Below are 27600 nucleotides of genomic sequence, written 5' to 3' on the forward strand. Positions count from 1 at the left end.
ACCACAATCTGGGGAGATTTAGCATCCCCAGAACCTTCTCCAAAGGTTCTGCTGGGCCATGAATGGTGTTTAAGGGAGCAAGGGAAGTGATCTCAGTTGATTGTGGACATACGGGGGTCAGGGTCCTCGCCACCCCTACTGTGTGCAGGCTGGTCGACTCCTTCGGGTCTTTCCTTAGGTGCCATCTTGTTCTCACGGTTCATCCGTGAGCTCCCCGAAGACATCTGGTCATCTGTTAATCACTTATTCTTCAGTTCTGCTTCTGTGATCTATGGAAAGAACCAACAGGCTAGACAAGGACCTGTGTGATCACAAGATCTGAAAGGTGCGCTGGGCAGAAGATGAGTAGAGCGCAGGGGTGCCTGGTTTAGAAGTTAGTGACAAGACAAAAGGGGCCTCCAGCAAAGAGCTTTTCCTGCCAAAAGCCACTTACAGAAATTTTTTTCCTCCCTGATACTCCTGCTTTAGAGAATCAGGTGTTTAAAACCAGAAAAGGTCTCCAAGGACTTGTCTAAGATGATCATTTATTAAACTCCTTGGCTATAGGGCTTCCCAGGTGGCTCAGTGGTAAAGAACCTACCTGCCAACGCAGGAGACTCAGTAGACAGGGATTTGATCGCTGTGTCAGGACGATGCCCTGGAGGAGGGCATGGCCACCCAATCCAGTATTCTTGCCTAGAGACTCTCATGGACAGAGGATTCTGGTGGGCTACAGTCCATGGGGTCATGGAACAAACAGGTGTTTTCTTAGACAGCTCTGAATATTGATCATTAATAGATTTCTCCTGCTCTACGTTCAAAATATTTAATACTAAAGAATTGTCCTCCTAAATGAAAGCAGGGTTCCTAGTAGTAGCTTTCACAAGACTCAAAAGAAATAGGGTTACAGGAAGTGGCGCTGTGGGGTGTTCTGTCGTACCTCTCATTTAAAAAGCACACAAGGAGTCAGCAACCCCCCCAAAAAAGACACAGTCTCAGAAGCAATCATCTCAGCTCTTTCTCAGGCATCACATTAAATTAAAACACACACGCACAGGAACAGCAGGAGATGTGAACCACCGCGAGCCTCAATTAAAGCTCTGCCGCTCAAAGAGCGGTATGGACACTCAAGCTCCCCCGCAGCCCAAAGCCCAGGCTCCCAGCCCAAGGCCGTCAGAACGTGCGCTTTAACCAGATCCCAGGTGGTTTGTCTGAGCCTTCAAGTTGGAAAGCTCTGAACCAAAGCGCTTAGGAGTCAGTTCATTTGTTTTCTCCTAAAGGCACACTGGAACGAGGCGTGCGGAGGGAGACAAAGCCCGCACAGCCCACTCAAGGCCAACGCACCCCCTCCTCCCGGTGACTCAAGGCCAAGGCGCTGCCTCCCTGGCCTTGGGGGGCCTGTGTGAGCACCGGCGTCTGGAGGTGGGGGCCGGGGGGCTGCGTGCAGTCTGGGAGCGTGTTTTCCCTCAGATTATGTCTGCATGCTCGGTCGTGTCCGACTCTTTGCGACACCACGGACTGGAGCCTGCTGGGCTCCTCTGTCCATGGGATTCTCCCGTCAAGAATGCTGGAGTGGGTTGCCGTTTTCCTACTCAATTTTTCCCTCCAAAAGGGGTTTAAGGGGCACTTCGCAAATTTGTCACATGCCCCACATTTGGGCTTCCCCCCTAACCCTTCTTGCTTTCCTGTTAAAGTCAACGTGGATTTATAAACCGCAGTGGCAGAGGGAAAGGAGTGGTGGCCCACACACGGTGGAGGGGTCATCCCCACGGAGCAAATGGCTGCACACGCCCGGGCTCCCAGAGCTGGACTTTGCAGGCTCGGGTTAGCCCTACAGCAGGATCCACAGAGGGCTGCCCTGGTGGCTCAGCTGGTAAAGAATCCGCCTGCAATGCAGAAGACCCAGGTTGGATCCCTGGGTTGGGAAGATCCCCTGGAGAAGGGAAAGGCTACCCACTCCAGCATTCTGGCCTAGAGAATTCCATGGACTGTATAGTCCATGGGGGTCACAAAAAGTCGGACATGACTGAGCGACTTTCACTAGGATGCACAGAACGTCCTAAGTGAGCCCAGAGAGCCGGTTCTGGCGACTCTTGTACCAGCCAACCACGTGGCTCTGACCAAAGTGCCATCCCACGTTTCAGCTGAGGTCACAGACCAGCCCACGTGGCAGGCACTATGGGTCGTAAGGATCCATGAGCCATAGTGCCTGCCACATTAGTCAGCTAGAGCTTCAACAACCGACTTAGAAACAACTAGAATTAAATACGAAAGAGGCAACACTTTGCCCACATGAAAAACAACCAGACACCTTTGACATGAAAAGGACATCATATGTCTTGTCTTGTGTTTACACGGAGTCAGAGTCAATAATGAGCTGCTTCTAACCCAGATGCCTCCTTACAGTTAAGCAGACAGAACACAGTGTCACCCTCCTTTGGGAGTATCAATGGCTCACTTTCCCGAAAGGCAACTGAGACAGCTTAAAAACGGATGGAAGGAGGAAATTTAGTAAAACTGGATTGTTCCTTTAGTACTTTAAAGTGGGCGTTACTTAAACGGAGGGAATTTAGTAAAACTGGATTGTTCTTTTAGTACTTTAAAGTGGGCGTTATTTAAACAGTCAAGACCTAGAGCAGAGGATGACAAATTCCTTTATTCTATTTCCCTTCACCTAATTAAACTCTTCTGGTCACTGGATCTGAAACACTCATGCAAGCAGCTGCCACTTGGCCACTCTTTTTTTCTTTTTTTTTCTTTGGTTGCACTGTGTCTTGCTGCTGCGCTCGGGTTTTCTCTAGTTGCGGTGAGCGAGGGCTACTCTCTAGAGGTGGCACGCAGGCTTCTCATTGCAGTGGCTTCTCGAGGGCACGCAGGCTTCAGTAGTTGTGGTGCATGGGCTTAGTTGCCCCGAGGGATCTTCCTGGACCAGGGATTGAACCCTTGTTGCCTCCCGCATTGGCAGTCAGATTCTTAACCCCTGGACCACCAGGGAAGTCCTTAGCTGCTCTTTTAAGAAGCTGGAAATGTAAGGTTTGTTTACCTTCCCAAGTCGAACCCCAAAATTCATAATCTCTTCCCCACTTGGGCTCTCAAATTCTGTCTGATTGTCTTTCTGGAGACATTGAGGGGAAAGGTATAGTAGAAACACAAAATTGCCTCACCCAGGTCCTGCCACATAGTGTTTGCCTGAATAAAAGCCTGCTGACCTTGAGAAGGCAATGGCAACCCACTCCAGTCCTCTTGCCTGGAAAATCCCATGGATGGAGGAGCCTGGTAGGCTGCAGTCTATGCGGTCGCTAGGAGTCGGACACAACTGAGCGACTTCACTTTCACTTTTCACTTTCATGCCTTAGAGAAGGAAATGGCAACCCACTCCAGTACTCTTGCCTGGGGAATCCCAAGGACGGGGGAGCCTGGTGGGCGGCCGTCTCTGGGTCGCACAGAGTCGGACACGACTGAAGCGACTTAGCAGCAGTAGCAGACCTTGAGAAATCTCTCCCTCCTAAAAACAGGATCAACAAATTGCCTCTCTTAAAACAAAGCCTGTCCCCTGAGCTCTTCAGCATCTTAGCTAAGAACAGTTCGTTTTCACATCAGTTTCTAAAATATCAGTCAATAATGAATGGCTAAAACAAATAGTTTGGAAAAAATAATTTCCTGCCATAGAGCTCAGATTTGAAGAGAGTGCGTAAAGTGAAAGGAAACAAAGATACTGGAAGAACAAAGACGTATTTGCATCATCGAGCCCAGACTCCACTACAAAAAGAATGTTGCAATTTAAATTAAATTATAATTAATAGCAGCAGTTTTGTTAAAGTATCTCAAATTGCCCCATTAGAGGCTGAAGCCCAAGTGGTTTCCATGGCAATATTTTCTCTAGATGTCAGCTACTATCTAATTTTTTTGTCCCTGGTATGTGACAACCTGAAGCTATTAGTACCTTTCATTTGGAGGAGTTTTCTGTTTGATAATCTCAATTTATTTTTGTATGCATTTAAATATGTGTTTTATTTGCAACTGGCTTCTGAGCCTAAAGTCTACAGTTTTACATATTTTGAAATTTAGTAAATAAGAACCACAGCTACCTCGTTTATAGTCTGTATTTTTTTAAAAGCTTCACTAGCCCTTTTTCTCCCTACCTGCTCAATGAGACAAGCGAGAAATTAGAGGCTAAAGAATTCAAATCTCTTCTCAATATTCTGTTCTTACAACTATCTTTTAAAACAGCTTATTGTGCTTAAGTACCTGGCTTGAAATGTCCTCTCTTAATTTTTCACATTCTATAAAAGCAATCAAAATTATAATCGGACAGTAATGTTTTAAAGCACACTTAATGCTACTGATGATTTCACAAGTGTCACTGTAATGGTGATAACCATCCTCCCCGTTTGGGTCCATGATGGAATTGCATCTGGGATACTGGCTTTCTGTTCCTCTTACGATGTTGATTCAGAGCTCAGTTTATCACATTGCTCAGCTGATGCTGTCATTACATGGAATTATCTTTTGTCAGATAAAAGGCCTCGCACACTCACCTTCGTAGCCAGACAAGTGCAAGCAGAAGCTTTTTGACATCTTTGGCCTCACCAAACAGCCCACCAACCACAGAGAAACCAGTGGGCTGAGTAAGTGAGTTGGCCACCTTGACGACGGTGATGAGTTGGTAGAGCCAGGTTGGCCCCCTGCTTCTCATCAGAGACAGTTCAGCTTAGTGCCTACAAGTGGCTTCTGGAGCCAATTTCCTGGCTTCAAACCCTGGCTCCACCACTTCTTATTCATGGGACCCCAGCCAAGTTTTTAGCCTCCAAAATGGGATGCAAACCCAGCCTCACAAGGTTCTCGGGAAGATGAAATAAGCTAATCTATGAGAAGGACTTAAAACAGTGCCTGATGTGTAGGAAATGCTATTAATATCATTTCCTGCACAGCATGCCCTCCAAATCTGAATTTCACGTTAATTTACTTCTTGTGCTCCACAGTGAAAGTCAGTTCTTGGCCAGCTCTACCACAGCCAACCAACCAACCAACCAACCAACCAACCGCTTGCTCTTCTGGGCCCCAAAGAGCATTATGTGTGAAGAGAGTGGATCCAAAAGATGAGTGATCTCACACAGTCCTAAAATTCAGAGCTTCACGACACGTCTGTCACCTATAAGCAACCTACGTGATCATTGGGGGTGGGGCTTTGTGGTGCTATGTCCCTCAGCTGGCGCGGGTACAAGGTGGGCTCAGAGCGAGCACCCTTGCCCCGCCCGGCCGTGGATGGAGGAGGTGAGGTGTAGACTTCCACTTTCCTGGTGAAGTCTTCCTGGAACGTAGCAAAGGGCAGGCAAGGGCCTTTAGAAATGGAATCAAACACTCCTGGCTTTGGTTCTTTCAGTGCAAGAAGGTGTGTTTTCACCCACCTGGTCCTAATTTCTGACCATTTTACAGATTACAAGGAGCGGCTGCCCCTGGGCCAGCTCTTACAAAGTGTGTGATTTTCCCTCCTCGCCCCCACTTGAAGTTGGGGGCAGGGAAAGTGCTAGACTGTGAGCTGGTTTCCCTTCCCACAGGGAAGACAAGAGATGACAGTGACGGGAGGGAAGGCTATCTGTGTGTGGAAGTGTCCGTGTGACTGTGTCCGTGTGTTTGGGGGGGGTGAGCCTTCTCGGTGGGCTCTGTGGCCACAGCCAGGCCGGTTCACACGCTCACCCATGGAGAAGGATCCCGTCACCAGCTCCTGCAGTGACATGTCTGCCTGTCCCCTGCTGAGGGAGGCGAGGAGGAGAACAGATCGCTGGGTGGGTCAAAGGAAACGTGGTCTGTCAACATAACGGGGATGACCAGACAAACAGGATGTGTGTGCCAGAAATGAGCAGAAACATGCTTCCATGAGACACTAAACTGGAGTGGAACAGCACCACACTTGGGTGTTATCGTGTAGTGTGTCAGCTGAAAAAACCATGCGCAACCGTGTTTATGCGGTGGACATGCTGAGGACTTAAGTCTGGGAGACAGACTCTCAGGTAGCTCTGAGGGACTGCTTCAAAGAGGTAAAGGAGGAGCCAGGATATATGGGATTTTTTTGCAACCAAAACAAGCAGTTGGAACATCAAAAGATTACTATTCATTAAAGAAAAACCAGACATCTCAAGTTAATAAATTTAGCCATTTTTTATGTATGAGAAGATGCAAGAGTCTGGGTTGATGGAAATCATTCCTTTGATATACATCTTCACTCTCTATGGCCAGTATCCTGTTTTCTCCAGCCTGAATCCCCTCAGGGTGCACTGTGGGGGTGGGCGTGGGGGCGGCGGATGCCTTGATGGCCACAGCATCCTTTGGCAGGTGACATTCTTTGTCCACAAGTGTCATTGGGAGATCCAGGAGAAAAGTATGTTGAATCTTTGCCTGTTTGACACAAGTCTGGGCCTGAGACTAAATATCTAAAGTCTATTTTGAACCTACTCAGGATGTTGCCCAAAATATGGGTAGGTGCCTTGATACTCGACCACCACTCAAATGGCTGTCACAGCAAACTTGGATGGGGGTAGGAGGGCATAAAAGTCGGTAGCAGAATGAGGTTTGTGGTTTGGACTCATTGGTGGCTCTTGGCCTTTGTGTTCCTCTATGTGCATTTCCAAGAGGATGTTAGCACCCAGGGGAAAGAACGGTCACAGTGAAATCATCTGAAATACATCTATCAAAGTAGCGTATCGGTCTGCATGCCAGGATGAAATGGATTTGCCTCCAGGGAGTAAGCTCTCACATGCATTCGGACAAGCAAGCTCAAGTTATAAACAAAGCCATGAAAACAGGCATGTTCATGCGAACACAGGAGCCTGCCCTTGAATTTCATGAGGACTTCTGTTGGACCTGGGGGTTTTCCACTGATTTTTTTCTGATAATAACCAGACTACCAGACACAGAAATTATTAGGAGCTTTTCTGTATTCAATATGTTCCTTTCCTCTGTTGGCAAGAGTCAGGATGCTGCTTTGCTTTAAGGGTGGAATTGAGTCTAGGCAGCTGACTTCAAAAATTGTACCTGCATAGGAGATTTTATTGGCTCCCATAAGTGTCTCAGATGGTAAAAGAATCTGGCCACAACATGGGAGACCCAGGTTCAATCCCTGGGTTGAGAAGATCCCCTGGAGAAGGGAATGGCAACCCACTCCAGTATTCTTGCCTGGAGAATTCCATGGACAGAGGAGCCTGGAGGGCTACAGTCTTTTTTCACACAAATGTTTGCACATGTCTTAATGGACTGATTTTAATTATACCAGTCAGTTCAGTTCAGTTCAGTTGCTTAGTCATGTCCAACTCTTTGCGACCCCACGGACTGCAGCACTCTAGGCTTCCCTGTCCATCACCAACTCCTGGAGCTTGCTCAAACTCATGTCCATGATGCCAATTCTTCAAATCAGGTAGCCAAAAAATATTGGAGTTTCAGCTTCAGCTTAAGTTCAGTTCAGTTCAGTCGCTCAGTCATGTCCGACTCTTTGCGACCCCATGAATCACAGCACGCCAGTCCTCCCTGTCTATCACCAACTCCCAGAGTTTACCCAAACCCATGTCCATTGAGTCAGTGATGCCATCCAGCCATCTCATCCTCTGTCGTCCCCTTCTCCTCCTACCCTCAATCCTTCCCAGCATCAGGGTCTTTTCCAATGAGTCAACTCTTCGCATGAGGTGGCCAAAGTACTGGAGTTTCAGCTTCAACATCAGTCCTTCCAATGAACGCCCAGGACTGATCTCCTTTAGGATGGACTGGGTGGATCTTCTTGCAGTCCAAGGGACTCTCAAGAGTCTTCTCCAACACCACAGTTCAAAAGCATCAATTCTGCGGCACTCAGCTTTCTTCACCGTCCAACTCTCACATCCATACATGACCACTGGAAAAACCATAGCCTTGACTAGATGGACCTTTGTTGGCAAAGTAATGTCTCTGCTTTTAAATATGCTGTCTAGGTTGGTCATAACTTTCCTTCCAAGGAGTAAGCATCTTTTAATTTCATGGCTGCAATCACCATCTGCAGTGATTTTGGAGCCCATAAAAACAAAGTCTGACACTGTTTCCCCAATACTTCCAATGAATATTCAGGACTGATTTCCTTTAGGATGAACTGATTGGATCTTCTTGCAGTTCAAGGGACTCTCAAGGGTCTTCTCCAAAAGCACAGTTAAAAGCATCAATTCTTAAATGCTCAGCTTTCTTTATAGTCCAATTCTCACATCCATACATGACTACTGGAAAAAACATAGTTCTGACTAGATAAACCTTGGTTGGCAAAGTAATGTCTCTGGTTTTTAATATGTTATCTAGGTTGGTCATAGCTTTTTTCCAAGGAGCAAGCGTCTTTTACTTTCATGGCTGCAGTCACCATCTGCAGTGATTTTGGAGTCCAAGAAAAGAAAATCTGCCACTGTTTCCATTGTTTCCCCATCTGTTTGCCATGAAGTGATGGGATCAGATGCCATGATCTTCATTTTTTGAATGTTGAGTTTTAAGCCAGCTCTTTCACTCTCCTCTTTCACCCTCATCAAGAGGGCCTTTAGTTCCTCTTTACTTTCTGCCATAAGGGTGGTATCATCTGCATATCTGAGGTTATTGATATTTCTCCCGGCAATCTTGATTTCAGCTTGTGCTTCATCCACCCCAGTATTCTGCATGATGCACTCTGCATATAAATCAAATAAGCAGGGTGACAATATACAGCCTTGATGTACTCCTTTCCCGATTTGGAACCAGTCTGTTGTTCCATGTCCGGTTCTGTTGCTTTTTGACCTGCATACAAATTTCTCAGGAAGCAGGTAAGGTGGTCTGGTATTCCCATCTCTTTCAGAGTTTCCCAGTTTGTTGTGAGCTACACAGTCAAAGACTTTGGTGTAATCAATAAAGCAAAAGTAGGTGTTTTTCTGGTATTCTCTTACTTTTTCGATGATCCCATGGATGCTGGCAATTTGATCAAATTAGCTCTGCTACTTGTCTGCACTATTTGTCATTGGGACTGCAAATACCATGTATGGAGTGACAAGAATTAAGATGATAGCCATTGAAAAGAGGGCAGATACTTCATCTGGAATGGCTTCAGGAAAGAGGTAAGATTTAAGGGACAAAGAGAAGAAAGGCAACTAGGTGTCCTGACAGAGCATGTCACATGGAGGAGCAAAGACACGTCCCCCTCAGGCATCAGAAATCCATGTGCCTGGAAGTGACTCAGTGAGGGAAGAAGCAGGAGAAGCCCAAGGGAGACCGTCCGCCGGATGTCAAGGAGTTCAAGTCACATCCGTACCTTTCACTACTGTTTATGTCAGTAACTTCAAGAGAACCAGTGGACAAGGAAATGGCAACCCACTCCAGTGTTCTTGCCTGGAGAATCCCATGGACAGAGGATCCTGGCGGGCTACAGTCCCTGGGGTCGGAAAGAGTTGGACGTGACTGAGAAACAACAGCACAAGAGGACCAGAGAGAGGTGGCCAGGGTCCCTAAGCATCTGCGTTTTCCTGCAGTCTCGTGGCCAAGGATGCAAAGCTCTCTTTCGAGCAGGAACCGTGCTGTGCTCCACCGTCCGTGTTACCTAAAGCAGAAGAGCAAACGTTTTTGTAGTATCATGACTACCACATGATAGAATAATGACAGAATTGACACTGTAATTTTTTGGTTATTAAGTATATTTTGAGGCTGTGTATCTTTTTAACGGTCAGGAGATTTCTGTGTTTATCAAAAGGAGAGGAGAAACGTGACGCGTTCACAGTGTGCTCAGATGTCTAGCAGATGTCGCCACCTGGGGGTTCTGTAGGCATTTCAGGTCAGTGCCAAACAAAATAAGTCTTGCTTCCTAACATCCTAAAAATAGTTCTTCCTTCCATGGGTCCTACCTGAGCTGAACTGTCGGAGAGCTGGGGTTTTCTCAACAGCTGACCTGTCTGTGTCGTCCCAGCCCTTGAAAGGTAATATAGGAAAGACTATTGACTTTGGAATGAATGCTGCCTGGGTGTTAATCCCAGCTAGGCCAATTACAAGCTATCAAGCTTTTGACTTTTTAGAAAGACATGGACCAAACAGTGTTTAGAGAAGGGTAAATACAATGTCAGAAGACCTTGGAACTATGCCCAAGATGAGCAGTGAAAATTCAAGCCTTTTTTCTTGAAAAGCACTACTCAGTTTTTGAAGGGTGGTTGACCTCAGGGAATATGTGTATTGATAACCAAATCTTACTATGTCCTTTGAGTATGTGAATTACAACATGGAAGCTGCACTGTCATTTCAGACAAGTCAGTATACATAGACAGGATCATAACTAAAATCACATCCATGCTTCAGGTTAGTATTTTGACTATATAAACTAAATTCTTCAGTGAGGCATGGAAAGTTCTCATTAATAACAATTTTCATCTTTTTTACTGTTTACTGTATATCCCCAGCACTTAGAATGGCACCTGACATGTGGTAGGCATTCTGCAAAGATTTGCTGAAATAAGTTCAGAAACAGAAAAGTTATTAGGCAGTTAATATTCTTCCCAGCACTTATGAGATATTATGCCCTAACAAGTTCCTGAAGTGTACAGTATTTCACTGGAGCCATATAAGATACTTTTTTAAAGAAATGATTCCTTTTTAAAACAAAAACACTAATTCAAAAAGGTGCACACACCCCAATATTTATAGCAGCATTATTTACAATAGCTAAGATATGAAAGCAACCTAAGTGTCCATCCACAGATGACTAGATAAAGAAGATGTAGTCCAGATATACAAAGGAATACTACTCAGCCATAAAAAAGAATGAAATTTTGCCATTTGCAACAACATTGGTGGACTTGAAAGGTGTTATGCTAAGTGAGGTAAATTAGAGAAAGGCAAAGACTGTATGATGTCACTTATACATGGAAACTAAAGAACCCAACAAACTAGTGAATATGACAAAAAAGAAGCAGACTCACAAATGTATAGAACTAGTGGTTACTAGTAGGAAGAGGGCATGAGGGTAGGGGCAGTACAAGTGTAGAGTGTCAAAAGGTATGAACTATTATGTATAAATATTACATACAGAATAAACTACAAGGATAGACTGTACAACATAGGGAGTATATCCAATAGTTTATAATAACTATAAATGGAGTATAGCCTTTAAACCTTGTGAATCACTATATGGTACACCTGTAGCATATAATATTATACATCAACTATACTTCAATTTGCTTCTCTCATAGCTCAATTGGTAAAGAATCTGCCTGCAATGCAGGAGACCCTGGTTCGATTCCTGGGACGGGAAGATCCCCTGGAGAAGGGATGTGCTACCCACCCCGGTATTCTTGGGCTTCCCTTGTGGCTCAGCTGGTCAAGAATCAGCCCACAGTGTGGGAGACCTGGGTTTGATCCTTGGGTTGGGAAGATCCCCTGGAGAAGGGAAAGGCTACCCACTCCAGTATTCTGGCCTGGAGAATTCCATGGACTGTATAGTCCATGTGGTCGCAAAGAGTCGGACACGACTAAGCAACTTTCACTTTGATACTTCAATTTTTTTTTAATTTTTAACAATTACTTATTAAACAAATACTATAAGCTCTAAGAAGCTCATCAGCAAACATACCCAACTCCCCCAGTTGTGAAAGGGATCAAAGTGGCTGGGAAGCAGATTTCAGCCAAACTTAAGAAAAGCATGCTCAACTTGTCTGTCAGTGGAACCAACAACCAACAGTCCTGCTCAGGTTGTCCGAAAATTTTTAATATTCCTCCCAAGGAGATATAGTGTTCGTCTGGGCCTTATACAAAGGGAAACAGCAGGCATTGAGGGGGCTGTGATTCTTGTGGGCAACAATAGCAAAATGGGTTTAAATGAATCGGAGGTCTCATTTGAGAAAACAGGCAGTGTTGAAGGATTTTATGAAAAAATAGGTATCAGATTATCTGGGATAAATGATATACATGACCTTTTTATCTCTTCCTCTACAGCCAGTGCTGATTTTCCATATAACCCAGGACAAGGCCAGGCCATAAGAAATGGAGTCAACAGAAACTCGGCCATCATCGGAGGTAGGTGACGCACAGGACAGGCGCTTCCTCGCGTGTGCGGAGTAGTCATTTTCAATAAAAGCATTGTCTAGAGCAAAAGGAGTCATCTAGACTTGTACTTGATTTATTTTGCTGTTTAAATATGGCTGAAGATTGAGAAGTACAAATGTGGAGAAATTGATAAATGTAACCTGGCTCTTTTTTAATGCTGACTTATTAAAAAAAAAAAAAAAAACAAAAGAACAATAGTAGGAAGCTAGCCAGCATCCGAATATACAAGCAGGCTGTCATGGCAACAGCCAGGACATCTGTTTATGCCCTCTTCATCCTCTTGCATCCCAAATGGTCCAGAGTAGCTTGCTACAAAAATGGGAAGAACTATGCCAGTCTGGTTTCAGTTATCTTCATAAAAATTATCAGACCATTAATAAGCCAGAGTACCTGAATATTCCAGGCTTTTCTTCCCACCATAGAAACCTGCAAAATAGTTTGACTCTCCTAGTATAGTGCCTCGTGTTTGGATCAGTAAATATCACCTGGTGCCTTCTTCTCTCTCTGCATCTTCCGCCTTATTTTATGAAAATGTTTCCTGTCTCTTTGAGGACGGCTAATGCTATAAGCATATGAAGGATTTTAAACTCAGCCAATCAACTCAGCTTAGTCAGTAGGTTTATTCTCCACAGGAAGAAAGTGGACACCTATATATATGTGACTATTAAACTAGAATACATTCCGAGCATGTGTGCATGCATGCTCAGTTGCTTCACTCGTGTCCAACTCTTTGCGACCCTATGGGCTGTAGCCCGCCATTCTCTTCTGTCTGTGGGATTCTCCAGGCAAGAATACTGGAGTGAGTTCCCATTTCCTCCTCCAGGGGATCTTCTCAACCCTGGAATCGAACCTGTGTCTCCTATGTCTCCTGCATTGCAGGCAGATTCTTTACCCACTGAGCCGCCTGGAAGCCCAAATACATTCAGGAATGGTGCTTAAATCACATTGTTCAGAGTTCTGCTATAATCCTTATCCTCATTATTTTGCCTTTTTAATATCAACTTTATTGAAGTACAATATGCACTTAGTTAAATGAAACACATTATGACTTTTGACAAACATATACCTATAGTGTTAGTTGCTCTGTCGTGTCTAAGTCTGCGACCCCTTGGACTGCAGTCCACCAGGCTCCTCTGTCCATGGAATTCTCCAGGCAAGAATACCAGAGTGGGTTGCCATTTCCTTCTCCAACATATTCCTGTAACCATAGCCACAATCAAGACACAGAACATTTCCATCCACTAAAAGTTCTCTTGTACCCCTTTGTAATTCACCCCACCCCCACTCTACTTGCCTTTGTCACATAGATTTCTTTTGCCTCTTTTTAGGGTTTCACAGAAATGGGATCACATAGTAGGTAATCTGTTGTGCCTTCTTTCCCTCAACGTGTTTTTGAGAATCTGTCGACACTGTTGTATTACGAATGGCCTGTTTATTTGTATTGCCAAGTTGTATTCCTTTGTATGAATAAAGGACAGTTTGCTTTATCTACTCACCTGCTGATAGATGTTTGGTTTGTTTCCAGGCTTGGGCTATTTGGACAAAAGCTGCTATGAATATTCTTGTCCAAATCCCATCTTGTGTGAACAGAAGTTTTAGTTTCTCTCTGGTAATTCCTAGGAGTATAATTGCTGGGTTATTGTAGATATTTAACTTTACAGGAAATTGTCATATAGTTTTCCAAAATGGCTGAACCATTTTATGCTTCCATAAGAAATATCTGAGAGGTCAAACTGCTTCACAATCTTGCCAACGCTGTCATTCTCTGTAGCCATCTAGTTGATGAGTGGTGGTAACTCACTGCGCCTTGTTTGTTTTTAATAGTCTTTTTCTGTTTACAGTATCTTTTTGTTTTTAATTTTATTTGTTTATGGCTGTGCTGGGTCTTCGTTGCTGCGCAGGCTTTTCTCTAGTTGCGGTTGGGGGTGGGGGGTGGCTACTCTCTAGTTGCAGTCCACAGGCTTCTCATTATGATGGCTTATCTTGTTGTAGAACACGGGCTCTAGGGCGCTCAGGCTTCAGCAGCTGTGGCAGGTGGGCTAAGTAGTTGTAGCTCCCAGGCTCTAGAGCACAGGCTCAGTAGTTGTGGCACATGGGCCTACTTGCTCCACAGCACGTGGGATCTTCCTGGCCCAGGGATCAAACCTGTGTCTCTTACATTGGCAGGTGGATTCTCCACCACTGAGCCACCAGGGAAGCCCCCTCACTGTGGTTTTAACGTGCAACTATCTGATGACTAATGAGCATCTTTTTACATGCTTATCACTGTGTGCAAATCTTTTGTGAAGTATCTATTTAAATCTTTCTCCTCTTTTAATTGGATTGTCTGACTTCTTTCTATTGAGTTATAAGAGTTCTTCTTGCATTCTCATTATTTCATTTTCTTAGTGGTATTTTTTGAAAAGCAGGAGATTTTAATTTTTATAAAGTCCAACTTTCTAACCTTTTTACAGTTTGTGATTTTTTTTTAATCCTTTCTAAAAATCTGCCAACCCCAAGGTTGTAAAGATTTTCTCCTGTTTTCTCCCAGAAGTTTTATAGATTTTGTTTTTATTATTCAGTCTGTAATCACTTTGGGGGGCTTCCCTGGTGGCTCAGATGGTAAAGAATCTGCCTGCAATGTGGGAGACCCAAGTTTGATCCCTGGGTTGGGAAGATCACCTGAAGAAGGAAATGGCAACACACTCCAGTATTCTTGCCTGGAGAATCCCCATGGACAGAGGAGCCTGGTGGCCTAGAGTCCATGGGGTGGTGAATAGTTGGACACAGCTGAGCGACTAACGCATACACATAATCACTTTGAGTTAATGCCTGTATATAGTGTGAGATAAAAGTCAAAAATCATTATTTGCCAAACAAGTATCTAGTTATTCTGAGATCACTTGTTGAAAAGATTATTTTTTTCCAATTTAATTTCCATGTTATTTTTGTCAAAAATCAATTGTCTATATATTTTGTATGTTTTTTTTTCTGGACTCTATTCTGTTTTGTTGATTTACATATCTTTCTTTGGCCAATACTATGCTTATTTTATTATTGTATCTTTAAAGTAAGTCTTTGGAGAAGGAAATGGCAACCCACTCCAGTATTCTTGCCTGGAGAATCCCAGGGATGGCAGAGCCTGGTGGGCTGCCCTCTATGGGGTCGCACAGAGTCGGACACGACTGAAGCGACTTAGCAAAGTAAGTCTTGAAATAAGCAAGTGGTAAGTTCTACAATCATTTCTTTTTTTTTTCCAAAACTATTTTGACTATTCTGGGTCCTCTGCATTGCCATATGAAATTTAGACTCAGTTTATAATTTCTGCCAAACAAAAATTGTTATTATTTTCATTGGAATTGCATTAAATCTGTAAATGAACATCTTAACAATATTGACATTGGAATATGGTACATGCATCCATTTATTTAGGTCTTATTTAGTTTCTCTCAGCAAGGTTTTATGATTTTCAATGTACAGTCTTGAACAGCTGTGTTCAGTTCATTCTAAGTGGCACTATTTTATTACTTTCATTTCCAAGTATTTCTTGCTAATAAATAAAAATATAAATTTCACCTTGCTAAAGTTACTGTTAGTTCCAGCAACATTTTTTGTATATTTGTTAGTATTTTCTACATAGACAATCCTGTCATCTGAGAATAGAGTTCTCCTTCTCAATCAGTACACTTTTTGTTTCTTTTTATTTTATTGCACTGTCTAGAACTTTTAGTACAGTCATGAATTAAGGTGATGAGAGTTGACATTCTTGCATTTTTCCATATATTAGGGGGAATGTGTTTAATCTTTCACTATTAAGTACAATATTAGCTGCAGATTTCTCAAAGATGCCCTTTATCAAAGTTGAAAGTTTCTTTCTATTGATAGTTTCCTGAGAGGCTTCATGATAAATGGCTGTTGAAATTTCTCATATTGTGTTTTAGTCATGTGCATCTATTGATAAGTAAAGGTTTTTCTCCTTTATTTCCTTAATGTGGTAAATTGCATTGCTTTATTTTTAAATGTTAAATCAATCTTACATTCCTAGAATTAATGCCATGTTTGTTATAATCTACTCCCCTTTACATATTGCTGGGTTTGATTTGCTGAATTTTTATTTAGGAGCGACACTGCTCCATCATTTTCTTGTAGTGTGTTTGTCTGGGAATAGTGTCAGGATCGTTCTGGCCTCATACAGCGAGTCGAGTGGTATATCCTTCTCCTGTCAGACAGACGTGTAGGTCTGGCGTTACTTCCTTAGGTCAAGCTCGTTAACAGTGTGTTTGAGGTCTTATGAATGCTTACTGATTTTCTGTTTCATCGTTCTGTCAACTCCTAGGAGAACAGTGTTGAAATCCCCCAGTATAACTGTGGGGACCGGCCTACTTCTCCTCTTTGGTGCCGTTGGTTTTTGTTCTGTGGGAGCTCTGTTTCCTGGGGGAGCCACACGCAGTGTGGCCAGGCTCCTTGAGGGAGCCATGTTGAAGACGGGAGAGTGCTGAAGGGCTACGCGGGCCGCGTTTAACCTCTCGCCCCTCTGTCCTGTGTCCCCCAGGGGTCATTGCCGTGGTGATCTTCACCATCCTCTGCACCCTGGTCTTCCTCATTCGCTACATGTTCCGTCACAAGGGCACCTACCACACCAACGAGGCGAAGGGGGCGGAGTCCGCCGAGAGCGCCGACGCCGCCATCATGAACAACGACCCCAACTTCACAGAGACCATCGACGAGAGCAAAAAGGAATGGCTCATCTGAGGGGCGGCTCTTTGGCTCCGGGAAGTGGGGGGCGAGGTGGGGGAGCGTGACCAGGGAGGAGGGCGAGGGACGGAAGCACCCTGCTTCATACCCCTGAGCACACCCTTCAGATATCAGCACAAGCTGGGGGAGGCCAGCGACAGCAAACTCCTGGAGACTGATGGCCACAAAAAAAAAAATACTTTTTGATATTTCTTTATAGCTGAGTTTCCCCTTCTGTATCAAAACAAAAATAATACAGGAACTGCTTTTAGAGTTTAAGCGATGGTCAACATTTGTAGGTACTATCTGTCGAATATTTTGTGTGTGTTTAGAGAGGTGTTCTGAAAACCCACAGTAACAGGGCCCGTTTTCTACCATTTTCAGCGCCCTTAGAACGTGGATATTTTTCCTGGAGAAAAGTTGATGCACATGTACACGCCTCCCGCGTTTTCTTCTTTTTACATAGAGTCAGCCTCTAATGGGCTGTGGTAGTAACTAGTTCGTGTTCATAAGATATTTCTTTGGTGTCCTGTGAATTGGAAAAGGAAAGGAAGGGACAGAGGGAAGCTGTGATTTACCAGTTTTCAGAGAGACCTCAGTGTGTGCCTGTTCGCTGAGAGTTCCCGCTGGAGGCGAAGGGGTGCGGTCCCTCCTGTGTGACAGAACCATCAGTACAACCCAGAGAAGTTTTCAGACCCAGGGGAAGCAGTCCCCAATTAGCATCGCTGGTTTTACTTTGGATCACCGCTCCACGTCTGTAGTCTTAGACCTATCCGGTGTCTATAACTGTCAGCTACAATACCTGGTGATCAGTCAAGACAAAAGATTTTCCCTCTGCTTTACCTACAAGATACTGGGTTAGACTGTATGTGTGTGTAATTCCACAGTGGGGAATTAGAGCCAGATGTTGAGATGTGTTGCTCTGTGTCTTTTATAGTTGGTAGCAGGAATGTGGACACTTCTTAGAGAATAGGTAAGTTAGGTTGCTCTTCTTATTTTGCTTTATCTGGTCTTTATGCGCCTGTGACAAGATCCTAGCAGACAGTGTCCTCTGAATGGACGAACCAAAATAAAGCCAAGTTGTGATTGCGATCGTTATTGCTATTATTCTGGAATCATGTGGAAAACCCTGCCCTATTCTAACTCATCTAATCCATGTATTATTCCATCCTAAACAGACACACGGCCGTGATTCAGGGACTTTCTTTGGCAGATACATCTGAAGCTCAGGTTCATCACAACCTGGGAACTGACCATTGCTTCTCAGAGAATGGACATGTCTGGTCAACCAGACCTCAGTATAATCAGGAGCCTTGATCAACTAATTCCGGCAAGGAACTATTTATTTAAAACTAATCGACTGTTTCTGCAGACCAGTGGGACAACACTCCTATTGGAGCATCCAAAAAATAATTTCATGTATTTATTTTACAAGAAGATTACAAAGAAGTTATTTCTAGAATGACAACATTTATGATCATCACAGTTCAGGCTGTTAGACTTAACAAGTATGTTAAAATTTTCTTAGACTCCAACATTTGAGGCATTAAATAACACTTTTTTCTTTCTCCTCCTGGAAGGAGGTAAGATGAGGTTAAAATGGTACTGTTGGTGGGGTGGCCTGCCTCGAGAAAATGGAAATTCTAGTTTGTTTGGGTTATGTATTCAAGACACTTTGGGATACCTAACTTATTGGAGGATCTCAGTCTCTTGAGTGATGGGACGTGTTATCTTCACTGCACCTGGCACATTCCAAAGGAGACAGTGGGCCAGTTAATCCACATTTAAGTCAAGGTCACAGAACAAAAGGGAATTCTAGTGCCCTTTTACAGTTGCTGACCTCAGGCATGAGCATAAACACCCTTTATTTAAAACAGTCTTGATCATTCTTCCCTAACATGCATTTAACATGAAAAGCATTCATTGTTACTAAATAATTAGAACAACATGACGTTTACAAAGACATATTGAAAACTAAGATTATTAATTTGACCAAGATGACTCCCATTATGGATTCTTTTATATATTGTCAAATTGAAAAAGCAAACTTTAAACTTTATGTTTTAAAATGTTTCTGATTTCTTAAAACCTATTTGACAGGTATCAATTTTACACTTGACAAATAATGCCAGATGGAAATTTGTTATTTATTGTATTTCCCATGATAGTTTTATTCTACATACATTGTCTGAGCACTTTCCCTTTCTTTCCAAAATTATTAAGAAATAAAAACAATCAAACATAGCCTCTTCAACTAAAATGTTCCTACCCTTTCTCTTCGCTATCTTTTCTTTTTCCTGTCACAGAAAAGTGGAAAATAAAACCTAACACTTCTCCCCAAATTTTCGAACGTAGGGCACCAGGAGGCCTGCAGGGGTCAGTGTTTCTCCCCTCTCAGCATCATTTGAGACCATCACTGCCCTGAACGGGGTAGTAGCCCAGCCAGTGGACAGGACACACCACAGTGGATAAGGTATTAAGTAGTGGACTAATGTACCAAATGCGTGCTGGACGTCTCCTCTATGGGACTGCAGTCTTCACCCATATCCCTGACTCTTATCTGTGAAGGCCACATGTAGTACCTTCTAAATGCTAAATAATTTTGTTTACGTGCAGAAAAGGAAGCTGCCCTCTTCTTTCCAGCTCCCCAGGCAGCCATGACATTATGACCCAAGCTCAGTGCCCAGCCTTGCTTTGTCAATCGTATCCGGCCAAAGCTTATCCCAACAGCTCACCAGTAGAACACTAAGAGGCTAGTGGTAGCTCTTTCAGTGATAACCAGAAAAAAAACAGAAAGTTTCCTTTACATAAGAGGTTGTTTTAAAGTTTCAGGGGAAGCTGATGGTTGATTCTGGGTTGTTCGTGCAGAAAACATCTGTGTACAAAGAAAGCATCTCTGTTTTGATTTGCTAGAGACTTTGAGTGAATGCAAAATCAGTGCCAGTCTGAGCTCTCAGCGTATTCCCTTGAGCTCAAGGAAGCTAGCTCAGGAGGTGAGAAGTTGTATTCTTAAGCTCTTCTCTGGCCCTTCTTAGTGTAAAAGACAACATTTCCCCTTGTGGCTTTCAAGCAACTGCTCAAAAAAAGACCTGTTGTGTGGGAGTTTTTGTTGAATTGGAGACAAGAGTTTGAGAGTTTTTGTTGGAAAATTCCCTGTTGCCCTGCGTTTGACAAGCAAGCATCCTTTACTTACAGGAGCAGGATTTCTGAGGCACAGAAAAGAGATTGGCGTGAGCCCAAAAGTAGATTTCATGTTGTTGTTGAACATCTGTGGGGCAGCCACTAGATGGCGCTGAGAGTTGGGCACAACGACACAAACTGTAGTAACTTCCAAAGGAAAAGCACATGTCCCTGTTAGGAAAATGCAGTGTCAGTGTGAAACTTTTACTTCCTTCTCCGTCTGTTGTTTTCTATTTTTCCATGTGTTCTTTTTCACCCTCTCCTTTCTTTTATGGTGTAAACGTTTTCATGGTCCTTTGACATCTCACATCTCCAAATGATGAGTACCTGATTGGAACCTGTTACTATTTTTTTCCTCCTTTTCACCATTCTGCCCAAGCAGTTTTCAAAGAGAAAGGCAACAATTGTTAAACTGAATTCCAATGAGCCAGCTAAAAATAGTTCTAAATTGCTAGTCCCAATAGAACCGCTTCATCCTGAAATAGATGAGGAACAAACAGTATGTCCAACTGATTTGGGCTGAAGACCAATAGATGCCATTTTTAAAATGATGTTTTGGTGAGAGTGATCCTGAGAGTCAGCTGATGGAGTGCAAGCCCTTTCTCTCTCTCTGACATGCTCTGTGACCTCATCCAGGTGGCTGACCCTCTCTGTGCCTCTTCGCCTTGTATGTAAGATAGAGCTGTTTTTATCTGCTTCATAACACAATGGGGAGGTGCCATGGATCCTTGGCTGCAGATACTCTGAAACCCAAACATAAAGGCCAAGTCAGTGGACCTATTGGAAGACTGACTTTCCAGCTTGTGGTTGTAAGTCATCTCAAAAGAAACCAAGCGGTCAAGTCCAAGAGTGTGGAAACACGAGGCATTGTTGTACAACTATTAGATTCGGAGTCAGGGAGACTTCCAGGGAGCTATTCTTTCAGCATCAGGAGATGCAACACAGCCAAGGGCCAGAGAAATCAGAACTCCTGTGTATAAAGCCCCAAGTTCCCACCTAGGTGTGATGTGACTTGCTGCTTACTGTGCCCCAGTGTGACTGAAATGGCTTATAAATAAGACAACATGAACAATTAATGTGACTATTTCACATAGCCCAGGGGCTCTCTGCCTAAACTGCACACACCCTGCATGATGGAAACTTTATTTCACAGCAGTATTTTTTTTTTGATACAGCTGATATGTGCAGCTCATGGTCAATGAAATAGGAAAACCATGTTGAAAAGCTGGTTACCTTCCATGTAGCAAAGACTGGCTGAAGGTAATGAAGATACTTGGGCACATGGATATTAATACTCACCAGGCACTTACGAGTTTATTTTTCAGATGAAAATGTGCTTTAAGAGCCCGTCTACTTAGATGGGCTGCACCATTTTCTGAGTCTCAGTTTATTTACAGCAATTGCTGGATTTTGAGATGGCTCTAGAAACACGGAGATTCCTCCCATCTTGTGGGCCAAGAAACAGTTCTCAATGTCACTGATTCTAAGTTTTGTTTTGTCATGTATTTTGGGGTTTTTTTTTCAGTGAACATGGTGAACTGCAGAGGTTGAACCTGTGAAAAGGCTGGGCTAGTATTGTTTCTGTGAAGTCAACTAGGCTTTCTATCCCTGTGAAATAACCAGGAAATTTCACTCTCTAAAAGCAACAGCATGTAAACTAGAATGAAAGAAGGAAATTATGTATGTATGCCTACTCTTCTTTGTGAATGTCTTTCATTTAACTAAAATTATATTAGAAACCAGATTGATAAATAAAAAAGTCCAAAATAGTTTTAATTATCCTTAAAGCAATTCTTTGTGTTTTGTTCCACTTGTTTTACTTAGAAGCTCTTTTCAACCTTTTAGGCAAGAAAGTTCCAGGCACTGAACTACACATCTCTTTGGAAGGTAATCTCTCTAAAAGCGGTGCAGTTACGGTCACTCCCCAAAGTCTCAAACGGATGCAGCCTTCCTTAACCTTCATTTGCTGGGAACTCCTCCTCTCCCCCATTTTTCTTAAAAGGAGCTTAGTACATATTGGCTTCATGTTCTGGATTAATTTACACAGCTTGGTTAAATGTGGTTGGAGTTCATGGTGTCCAGAATGTATTCCGAGCCTAGTTTGAGATGAGGGCGTAACGCCGGATAATGGATACATGGATCCCGGCCAGTGAGCTGGGTAACAGGGATTTACAATGTGTCTGGAGGCGTAGGTGGTTCTAAATGCACTTGTTGTACATTAAGAGCTGCGGTTCTTAGTTATTATTCACATTGCCTAGTCGTCACTTACCATTGCGAAGCCATTTCCTGCTGATCAACGTTCAGTGAAGTCTTGAAATGGACACCAAAGAAGTATGAATTCCAGTGAAAAGCCCAGCCTCTCTGTGTTCAGCGGTTCCCAAGGCCAATCAGTAGCAATAACTCAGGTCCATTGAGAAGGTGCTGCGCCCTGAGGTTCTTTGTCGTGATTCCGCCTTGGGAGTATGATCCAACAGGTGTGGGAGAAAGTCCCCCGAGAAAATCGGTACTTGTAAAAGTTCATAACAGACGAATTTTAAAAAGAATGAGCCGGCCTGTTCAGGATTTACCATCAGCAGCAAGGGCATCTGAGAACCACTTGCCTCCTCCCTCACCCAGTACCCCTGCCATCAGACGTGAGGACACCAAGGTCGGTAAGTCCACGAAGATGGTGACTTTATTTTGCAGAATGCAGTTATCTGTTCAATGAACAGGGAATAGAGAAGCTGAGGAGAGGGTATTAGGGACAAATGCACCCGGAGAGGTAATTAAAGAAACACCCAGTTTTTCTCTTTGTCGGTGATGACATGGCCTGGTGGACAGGTAAAGGAAACAGTTGTGTTAATATTTTTAGAGAAAGAGTTTCTATCCTCCCCAAAGAACCTATGTCTGAGAGCTAAGTCTTTACAGCAAGTGTTACATGAGTTATCATTCACAAATGCACGTCTTGCCTTGGTCACTCTGAAGACCATGAATTCAGAGAAACCTGGCTAAAGAATCCCTGAACCGGAAGATTCCTTTCTACCAGCAACCCTCCCCTCAACACACAAACATACCAACATACCTGCAAAGGACTAAGCTTAATGAATTTTGTCAGAAAGATAAGGCAAAGTTGGGTTTTTTCTTTTTTTTCTGCCTTTCCAGTCATCTTAATTCAGTCTCTGGGTACATGATGACTAACATCTCTTGGGACAGGTAAGTAAATAGGTATGCCAAGTCCTTACCAAAAGAATGAAGACAACATTTTTTTTTTTTTGAGTACCTAGAACCAAAGCTTGAGAAAGTTTCATTTCTTCTAAATATAGAAATTCAAATTATAAAATGGAAATTAAGACATGGCAGAGGTAAAAAAAGCCAAGATGACAAAAATCATGAACTCATTTTCTGTTCACAAAAAGAAAATTGGAAGATAAAATTCTTAGGTCTAGGAAGGTAAGAGTTAAAATGAAACACGAGGGCAAGCTTTGAAGTCATGAAGGATATTAAAATGGTATGATAAGAGCTTGGGCTTTCCAGGTGGCTCAGTGATAAAGAAGCTGGCTGCCAATGCAGGAGATGCAGAAGACACAGGTTCAATGTGTTTGGGTCAGGAAGCTCCCCTGGAGGAGGAAGTGGCAACCCGCTACAGCATTCTTGCCTGGAAAATTCCATGGACAGAGGAGTCTGGCAGGCTGCAGTCCATAGGGTCGCAAAGAGTCAGACATGACTGAACCACTGAGCACACATATATGTACATATATATGTGTGCGTGCTAAGTCGCTTCAGTCATGTCTGACTGTGTGACCCTATAGATTGTAGCCCACAAGGCTCCTCTGTCCATGGGATTCTCCAGACAAGAATACTGGAGCAGGTTGCCATTTCCTCCTCCAGGGGATCTTCCCAACCCAGGGATCGAACCTGCATCTCTTATGTCTCCTGCACTGGCAAGCAGGTTCTCTACCACTAGCACCACCTGGGAAGCCATGTACATATATATCCTTCTACAAAACATGTTACATAGAAAACGCAATATGATAGTCATTAGTCCACCTGTGGAATGGTCATGAAGGAAGTGGGAGTTGGGATGGGATGGAAATAAAGTAAAATGAAACAAGAGGCACCTAGCATAGATAGATGATAGTTAAAAAAAAAAAAATCTGAGGATTATTATCAGCTTGACTCTCAGCCCAGCGGGAGTCAGAGGGATGAGAGAGGGGCCAGAAGAACAAGCAGCCCATCACAGGGCAGCACAATTAAATCCTGACTGCAGAGGGCTGATGCATGAGCGGATGGCAGGAAACTAACCACTAATACAATCTATCAATGAATACGTAATAGCAGATGAACAAAGACAATATGAAAGGACAGTGACAGCAGAGCGTTTCTGTTCTTTTAAATCCAATTACGTTCCTTATATTGTGGAACTGAAGGAAACTCGGGGTGGGGGGTCGCCCTCTGATTCTGCAGATAAACAGACAGCAACCCCTCAGCAAGGATTTGAAAGGAAGATGACCCCTCGCTGCTCCAACTACTCCGGACACACCAGCGATGACGTGCCCCCAGCCCAACTGCTCCTTCGTGGACGGAATAAGGTGTGCTCTCCTGTTGAGTGGATCAGAACAGCACTTCTTCCAGTCAAGGGCTAGTTCTGAAGCTGGTGCAGTGGGCAGGTGGCCCTATTCTGTACTCATTGTAAGGACGCACCTGGTTAAACCAGAGATCTTGCGAGAAGCACTCCCGCAACTTGGACAAAAACACAAGAAGCTTCTGTAATACGTTTCTGGGTGATCACGGTATAACTCCTCTAAATTAAATTTATAGAGTTTGTTCACTTTTATTCCAAGTGGTAGCCACAGCCTTCCCTCTAAATCACTACAAGTGTAGCAGATACATTGATGACTGTCAAGCTTGTCATTACGAATTGCAGCTTAAGCACCACAGAAGTGAACTCTAAAGTTTAATTGGTGTCCCCATCTGGTTTATAAAATACAAGCCTGGGACACGTGGGAAAGAAAAATGAGTTAACGTGAATCGCCTTAATATGAAACCAGCCGATGGAGTAAAGCAGGTAGCCGAATTTATTCTGGATCAAAAGGCTTTGCCTTGACACCTGTACTGTGTTATGTGATTGATTTGGGGGGAGAGAGTCTTCTCAGGAAGACAACTGTTTTCTGGGAGAATTGAGGCAAAGGAATGAATAGCAGACATTGGGTCATGTGACAAGATTATTTGACAGTGTGTGGATTGCCTCCTTGGCCACGTCCTGACATAACCACTAGGAGATGCTCCATGGGACAAGTCCCCTGAGAAACCAGCTGTCATCTGTGACGTCAACTCTGCACAGACGGGGTGGGGTGTCGCAGCGATGTCTCAGGTACACTTGGGGGCCACTGCCCTTCATATATTAGTATGAACTTTAAAATTTAGTCTTCCTTGCTGTTTATATCACCTTTAAGGTAACCATTTTGATTCATGAGAAGCACCAGATCAAGTCATATTCACAGGTCCAGGAGTTAGAATGTCAGTACATCTTTTTAGGGGACACATCTCAGCCCATAACAAGGCACACGGGCCAGTTCTAGAGAAGGGAATGGCGACCCATTCCAGTATTCTTGCCTGGAGAATTCCATGGACAGAGGAGCCTGGCAGGCTGCAGTCCACAGGGTCACAAAGAGTCGGACACGACTTAGCAACTGAGCACGCATGCGCACTCTTTGTGATAAATTCCTAGAGGTGGGTCTCTGTCAACTGGCATATATATTTCCTTCACAGTGCCAAAGGGGTCCTGCCAAAGACTTTACCAATTGACACTCCTCACGCCCTCAACTCCAAGCCCTGGCATTTTTCCATATCTGCCAAATGAAGAGGTAGAAAGTGTTAGATGAATAATAATCTAATTTGCTTTGATTTGTATTGCATTGATTATGAATGAGGGTGAATAGCTTTTCGGATGTTTTTCTTAGTCCTTTGAGCACTCCCTGTGAAATGCGAGCATTTATGAGGCTCTTGATGTTTTTTTTTTTCAATTGGCACCCATTCGCACTCCATCTTTGGGGATGCCTGCTTTCAGAACAGAGATGTATCAGTGTGAACTGGACTCAACAGAAGAAGATCCAGCAGGAAGACCACTAGGTCTGGGTAAGTTTGAATAGAGGGGCATTTTCATCAGGGAAACACACAGGGAGTGAGGGTGGGACGTGTTTTGGAAGCGGAGGGCAAAGGGTCTTGGTGAGATTAGAGGGCGGTTAGCTGGGACTGACCAGGAAAGAATATGAGATGAGCAAAGGGGCCTTGGGATGGAGAGACTTGAATTAAAGCCAAACTGTTCATCCCACAGGTGATGAGAGGCCATGACAGATTCTTCAGCAAGGGAGTGATTTACAACTACTGTTAACTTTCTTCCTTGATCAAAAATTTAAATTCTCAACATGTTTTGTTGTTGTTGTTGTTCAGTTGCTAAGTCATGTCCAACCTTTGGACCCAGTGGACTGTAGCCCGCCAGGCTCCTCTGTCCATGGGGATTTCCCAGGCAAGAATACTGGAGTGGGTTGCCATTTCCTTCTCCAGAGGATCTTCCTGAATCAAGGTTTGAACCAGTGTCTCCTGCATTGCAGGTGAATTCTTTGCCACTGAGCCACAGGTTCTCCATATTTCAGATTAAACTTCACCCTTTTTACACTAACAGGGATCGGGGAAAGAGAGGAAATGACATCCTTTGGACAGTTACTTGGGAGAAGATCTTAAGATGTATTTATTCACAATACCAGGCATCCCAGCGAACCTACTGAGCCATTTTTTAATAGTTTCTTTAATAATATCTTGACTGAAACTCAGTTCGTAATTTACTCCTGCCCTGTCTTTTACTGCTGCCTCTTGGTTCTTCCTGCATAAACTCTTGCAGAGCTTCAGAGGGCCCCAGAGGCCAAACAGAGGTGCTCAGCACTCAGGTAAAGGATGCCTTCCTTCCATAGACCCTCATAGCCCATCCCCACCCTCACCCCGTGGTATTGCCTGTCTCTCAAGATTCTTTGTGTGGCTGTGGGTATTCCTCTGTAATGCAAATTCCCTGTTATCCTCATGAACACATGCACAGCCAGAGTTTAATCTACTAACCACGCTTGTCAGAAGCAGGTGAGCCTTTTTGTGGCTCTCCTCTAGGTTAGAGGGAAAGCCAGGAATATGAAAAATGTGCTTGTAGTCATATTTGCTTGGACTCCAATTCACATCTATCCTACAAAGCTGCAAGAAGAAACTATTAAGAAACAGTCAAAAAAAAAAAACCTAATATTGTGGCAACAGCAAAGACCTAAGGTTCTCCTTTTTCTTTCTAAGACCTCTGGGATGGGGGGCGGGCAGTGTGCTGAACCAAGTGAGAAATGAGATCACAGGTGGGGAGACTAAGTCAATTCCAGGAAATAAGCCAAGTTGCCTCCTGGTTTAAAACAAAAACCTTGATTAAACGAATTTAAGAGCCCCGGGCGGGGGTGGGGGGGGGTGCTCTTTGTACAAAGTGTAACTGTGGCAGGCGTGCTGTTCAATCAAGTCTGCAAACATTTATTACAGCCTGCAGTGTGCCAAGCAGTTTTGAGCCCTGAAAATGAGTCTCTTCTCTCCAAAACCCATCCCATCAGGCAGTCAGGACATAACACACAAATAACTCTAATAGGAGTCTGTGATGGTGGTTTGGTGGTTCAGTTG

At 43.7% G+C, this 27600-nt stretch overlaps 2 protein-coding genes across 5 annotated transcripts in view; both read left to right on the forward strand.

Moving 5' to 3' along the window:
- Nucleotides 1-18333, forward strand: part of CNTNAP2 (contactin associated protein 2) — a 2222175-nt gene extending 2203842 nt beyond the window's left edge. For 3 of the 4 annotated variants that reach the window (XM_081537160.1, XM_081537162.1, XM_081537163.1), the window contains 2 exons: nucleotides 11923-12003; nucleotides 16565-17838. In XM_081537160.1, coding sequence (XP_081393286.1) covers nucleotides 11923-12003; nucleotides 16565-16764 — 281 coding nt within the window. In that variant the 3' untranslated portion in view covers nucleotides 16765-17838. Of the gene's footprint in view, nucleotides 1-11922; nucleotides 12004-16564; nucleotides 17839-17924 lie in introns of those variants that run through there. The other variant, XM_081537161.1, reaches the window with a different exon arrangement.
- A 2292-nt stretch (nucleotides 18334-20625) lies between these two features.
- LOC145524613 (uncharacterized) lies at nucleotides 20626-26333 on the forward strand. Its single transcript, XM_081537164.1, has 6 exons — nucleotides 20626-20735; nucleotides 21772-22577; nucleotides 24370-24494; nucleotides 25182-25276; nucleotides 25973-26040; nucleotides 26240-26333. Exons 2-6 carry the CDS (start codon nucleotides 22469-22471, stop codon nucleotides 26254-26256), a joined length of 414 nt encoding a protein of 137 aa, XP_081393290.1. The 5' UTR covers nucleotides 20626-20735; nucleotides 21772-22468; the 3' UTR covers nucleotides 26257-26333.
- The last annotated feature ends 1267 nt before the right edge of the window (nucleotides 26334-27600 follow it).

The sequence above is a fragment of the Giraffa tippelskirchi genome, chromosome 10, assembly GCF_054371585.1.
Source record: "Giraffa tippelskirchi isolate mGirTip1 chromosome 10, T2T-mGirTip1v1.2.pri, whole genome shotgun sequence".
NCBI lineage: Eukaryota > Metazoa > Chordata > Mammalia > Artiodactyla > Giraffidae > Giraffa > Giraffa tippelskirchi.

Excerpts from the sequence above, each read along its gene's own strand:
- LOC145524613 (XM_081537164.1), top strand. The coding sequence starts at position 22,469 with ATGAGCCGGCCTGTTCAGGATTTACCATCAGCAGCAAGGGCATCTGAG. Across the intron at positions 24,495-25,181 it reads TCCTTCGTGGACGGAATAAG|GAGATGCTCCATGGGACAAG; the intron begins GTGTGCTCTCCT and ends CATAACCACTAG. Across the intron at positions 25,277-25,972 it reads GTGTCGCAGCGATGTCTCAG|AACAGAGATGTATCAGTGTG; the intron begins GTACACTTGGGG and ends GCCTGCTTTCAG.